The sequence below is a fragment of the Mercenaria mercenaria genome, chromosome 1 (assembly GCF_021730395.1).
Source record: "Mercenaria mercenaria strain notata chromosome 1, MADL_Memer_1, whole genome shotgun sequence".
Taxonomy (NCBI): Eukaryota; Metazoa; Mollusca; class Bivalvia; order Venerida; family Veneridae; genus Mercenaria; species Mercenaria mercenaria.
The window spans coordinates 117,126,549-117,131,467 of record NC_069361.1 but is presented as its reverse complement, the minus strand read 5'-3'; the positions used below and the strand labels follow the sequence as shown (position 1 = coordinate 117,131,467).

Here is a 4,919-nt window from a genome sequence, read left to right as displayed (position 1 = left end):
AATTCAAGTATAGAATATTTTTTTAAACCTAACTTTTACCCTTTTTCTGTATATTTGCAGGGCGCATATATAGGATTATTTTTACAAAAAATGGCGGAAAAACGGAAAAATGGAAAAAAGTAAAATAAATCAAGAACTTTAGACAATTTGTATGATGTCCCAACAAATAGTTTTAATACTCGTAATCCACATCAAAAGTCCAAAACGACCGTCTAGAACCGGGTAGAATTACGCCAACGTACGCCACTGCCAATTTTGCAAAGTATGATATTCGCTGTAAGAGGTATGATGACACTAAATGTAAACTAGTTAGAGCGAAGTTTCATTTTCTTTTGAGCAATGAGTGTTGAATATTTCTTTGTAATAGCGAGCTCGAGAATCGAGCTTTACGGTAACGCAAGTATACTTCCACACTTTGTGATGGATTTGAAAAGTTTCGTCGGAAGTTTTTAAAAAGCGCACCCTAGCGGACTGGTGCTCACAGGAAGTACTTCTTTCCGGAGTGAATACAGAACTTCATTCAATTGCTAAAAATTATTCATCACTCAACAATAATGAAAGAATGATTTCCAGTTGTTTGAAAAAAAAAATATTTGCATTTAAAAGATCAAGCATCGGCTAGAAAATGGAAAAAATGTCATTAATAAGCAGAAAGAAACGGGAACGCGGTAATGACGTCACCGTGACACCGGGTTCCCATAAATTTTGCAACATATGATATTCACTGTTTCAGGTATGGTGACACTAAATGTAGACTTTTTCAAGTGAATAGGTTCTCCTGAATTTTTGTGAGTAGGGAATAGTTTCTTTATGACAAATAAATGATGCATAATATTTTTAGCTAAATCCGATTTCTTTGAGCTCGCTTTGAGTCTTTGCCTTATTTCATATTAGAATATAAAAGATAAATCCCCATGCTAGGCAATGCCTTAATTCATATTAGGGGTCGATCCCTCTACGGTAACATGCGATATATACCGAATGAGATATACTATCGAATTACAAAATGTGGTATTCCGGCACGTGCACAGAGCGTCTGACTTCGGATTTTTTTGAAGAATACGCTTTTTCCTTGTGCGTAATAAGCGTCCACATAACTTATCCGAACCGCAACGTCTTGCACATCAGTACAAATATGTGCAGTATTGTTTTTTATTCCAAAATCTACCTTTAAATTGATACAAACGGATATTTCTGGGCAAGCTAATGGACTGTAACGATTCCCGATTGAGGCACTGCCTTATTTTATATTAACGATGTTCATTAAGTAAATTCTACCAAGTTAACTTGTTCATGTACAGAAATAAAGGGAACTTGGGTACAGCATGCGAAGTAAAATTACTCGTGCATTGGTCGTTTTAGACAAAGCGGCCTAGTTGTTGTTATTTTCCTTTACGTATCATTAAAAGAAGTATCCGTTTAAATATTGTTGGTACTTCATATCTATTTTGCGTGTCAGGAAATGAAAGCTTGAAATTAAAAAAGGTTATGTAAGTTTTGAATTTAATAAACTTTCAGATATTGACAAATATTTTCTCCCGATACAGAGATAATTGTTATTTGACTGCACTTGTTTTTTCTAAACATGAAAACATGCTTAAGTAAACATGTCTACGCCCAGTATGATTTTAATATCAAACGGAATTATAAAATTGTATATGTTATATATTTGAGCAAGGAAGAGTCAATAAAAACATCGAATTAAAGTTATAACACCAATTTCGAACTTATAATAGATCGTTTATGAATGAAACAATATGTTTACACAAGACAATTAACATGAACTATTTGAAAAAGATATACTTCAATTTATCTTCATTTATAATAACGGCAATTGCGGCATGTTTGTAACTCATGAAATATATTTGTGATGGAGCAAACGCCTTAGTGATTTTGGGGCAGATTATGCGCTTGATGAAGCCTCTATGACCGCCAGGTGGTTACGATTGTTGACTTAGTTTAAGAATATTTTATTGCAAATGTTACACAAGATACAGTCATACATATACATGCAAAAAATAACTACACAAGCAATAGGATATTGACGGAAGTATTAGAATACTTATCGAGTCAATCTCCGGAGAGATAATATTTGCAATACTTATGGATGGCTGTTTTACTAATGTGTAACACATGCTGAGTTATTCATAAAAAGGAAAAAACAACAACAACAAGAAAAAAAAAAGCAACAAAATGCACAGAAAAAAGATGAGATAAAAGTACTAGTATATTGAATTATTAACATTTAGTGTATATAGCAAAATTAGGTATCCATAAAGGTGAAGGTATGAAATACTGATTAAGAATCTATACTCACTAGAATAAAAGTAAAGGGAGAAGAAATGTAGAGAAAAAGTTCAGCTGCCCCCAAACCACGCCTAGCTTATATGCTTAATAGTCTTGTTGTCTGGAGATAGAGACTTGTCAGAACAGTGTTTGAGTCAAATCGCAAGTCGAGTAAATCTGCGGCTTCCAAGGATAAACTGTTGGACAGCTGTGAAGATATGTCTGTTGTCAGCATCAGACAGAGAAGTATCACCATAAAGCAAGGTATTAGCAGTGAAAGACTGGGTGATATTACCAACAGAAGTTAACATAACATGCCGAGGCAGGAAATACAATTTACTTTTAAGCAGAAAATGTGAGCTGGTCTCGGGGTTTCCGCATTGACATAGTGGAGAGTTCACAATATTTCGTAAGAACAGATGATGGTTAAGTCCACTACATTTCATACGAAGTCTAGCAAGAAGAATTTGTGCTTTTCTACTTCCACTGTAATAATAAGAAGAAGTTTGACGTAGGTCGGCCTTTAGACGCCTCTTCAACTCACTAAGCGACGGTGCATTTTTGACATCATCTGAAAGATCGTTCCATTCGCGTACAGTCAAAGGAAGAAAGGAATTAAAATACTGCGATGTGCGAGATGCCACTGAGCGGAGATCACCGGAATTACGAAGGCTGTAGTTGTATACTGAATTAATGACTGGCGGGACGAGACTGTTTAGGTACGAAGGAGCGGTGCCCCTGCACATTTTGAAAAACATGATAATTCTGTAGTTGCGCCTTCTATCTTCAAATGTTTTCCAATTCACTTCTAGTCTTAAGTCATGCAGTGATATTAACTTGGTGGCTCCAATAACGATTCTGGCACACCCATTTTCAATTTTGTCAAGTTGTTCCTTATCGTATCCTGTACAATTGTTCCAGATTACATCTGCATATTCCAGAATCGGCCGTATAAAGGATAGATATATCGTTTCGAGAGATCTTCGACCTAAGACCATTTTCAGCTTGCGCATGACATGAACCCATTTCCAAGCCTTACATGTTATGTAAGTGATATGATGATGCCATTTACAATCATTTGACAGAGTGATACCAAGATGTTGATGATAGGAAACCTCAGGAATTTGAAGTCCGGACATGAAGAGGGGTTAGTGTAAATGTTGATTCGCTTTACGAGAAAACAGTAAAGATTCAGATTTTGCAGGGTTGAACTGTACTAACCATGTTTCGGCCCACCTGGATATTTTCTTGATGTCCGTCGGTAGTAACTGAGTTGCCAGTTCAGGTTGGTAAACAATAATATAAAGGCTAGTATCATCAGCAAACAAACTGATCTCACTGCCAATATCAACTACCATGTCATTAATAAAAATCAAGAAAAGAAGAGGCCCAAGAACAGATCCTTGGGGGACACCAGCACCAATACCTTTCCAAGTGGAAGAGGTTCCAGGAAGGATAACACGTTGGCGTCTGTTGGAAAGATAATTTGAGAACCATTCTAGTAGAGGTCCGGTAATACCGGCATTTTGTAGTTTTACAAAGAGACCTTTGTGCCATACCTTGTCAAAAGCTTTACTGATGTCAAAAAAGACAGCCCTTACCTTGAGCCCTTCATCTAGAGCTTTGCAAAAGGTATTGTAGAGGAAGGTCAACTGACTGACAGTGGAATGGCCGGGTAAGAAACCAGACTGCACAGGAGTGAGAAAACTGTGTGATGAAGATGGTTGTAAATATTTTGAATAGAGCTTTTTCAAATACTTTTTCTACACAGCTGAGTAGAGATATAGGCCGATAGTTGTTTGGAATAGAGGAGTCGCCTTTCTTGAAAAGAGCACACACGTTAGCGTCTTTCCAGGACAAAGGAACATTAGCGGAGTGCAGAGAATAGTTAAATAAGGAGCAGAGAGGACCGGAATGTTGCTGAGATGCCTCGCGCAGTATACGGTTACTAATTCCATCGGGACCAGAAGCCTTATCTATTTGCAAGTTTCTAAGAACATCCTCAACTTCTTTCGGGATAAGAGTTACAGGTGATAGCTGGCGTTCGATAGGAGGGATGGTTGGATACGGTGGAGTTTCATCATCTAGTCGAGTCTGGATTGCAAAATACGTATTTAGAAGGTCAGCCTTTTCTGCCGCGTCATTTGTGGTCGGCGTATTCGTGAATGGATCGATAAGGGGTGGAATAGAAACAGAAGAATCTTTAGTTATGAAGGGTTTCAGTGTTTTCCACCAGTCTTTTGAAGAGGATGTACCGGTCTTAAGTTTGTCTGCGAGATTTAAATAATACGTTGCTTTGGCTTGCTTGATGGAACGTATAGTGTCATTACGGATCCTTCGAAATTTTGACCACTGCTCCTCAGATCCCGACATTTTTGCTTTTCTGTACGCACGTTGACGCCTCCGAATACTCCTTCGTATTGCGCTTGTTATCCATGGAACATCTCTAGGACGTACAGTTACGATTTTGTTGGGAATAAGGACTTTACATAACGATATAACTGTGTCTGTTAGGTTAGAAGCATATACATTGATAGCTGCGTTGAAGCAGGATCCCAAATCTGTTGACGAAAACCTTTGCCGCAAGAGGTCAAAGTTGCATTGGTCGTACATCCAAATAAGCCTAGATTGTT

The 4,919-nt window shown here is 37.5% G+C and overlaps 1 protein-coding gene across 1 annotated transcript; it reads right to left on the bottom strand.

Annotated features, from left to right (window-relative positions):
* Window positions 1-3,897: 3,897 nt before the first annotated feature.
* Window positions 3,898-4,659, bottom strand: LOC128551202 (uncharacterized). Its single transcript, XM_053531843.1, has one exon. The coding sequence runs from the start codon at window positions 4,657-4,659 to the stop codon at window positions 3,898-3,900; it is 762 nt and encodes a 253-aa protein (XP_053387818.1).
* Window positions 4,660-4,919: the final 260 nt, after the last annotated feature.

Coding starts and splice junctions, on each gene's coding strand:
- LOC128551202 (XM_053531843.1), bottom strand. CDS start 4,659: ATGTCGGGATCTGAGGAGCAGTGGTCAAAATTTCGAAGGATCCGTAAT.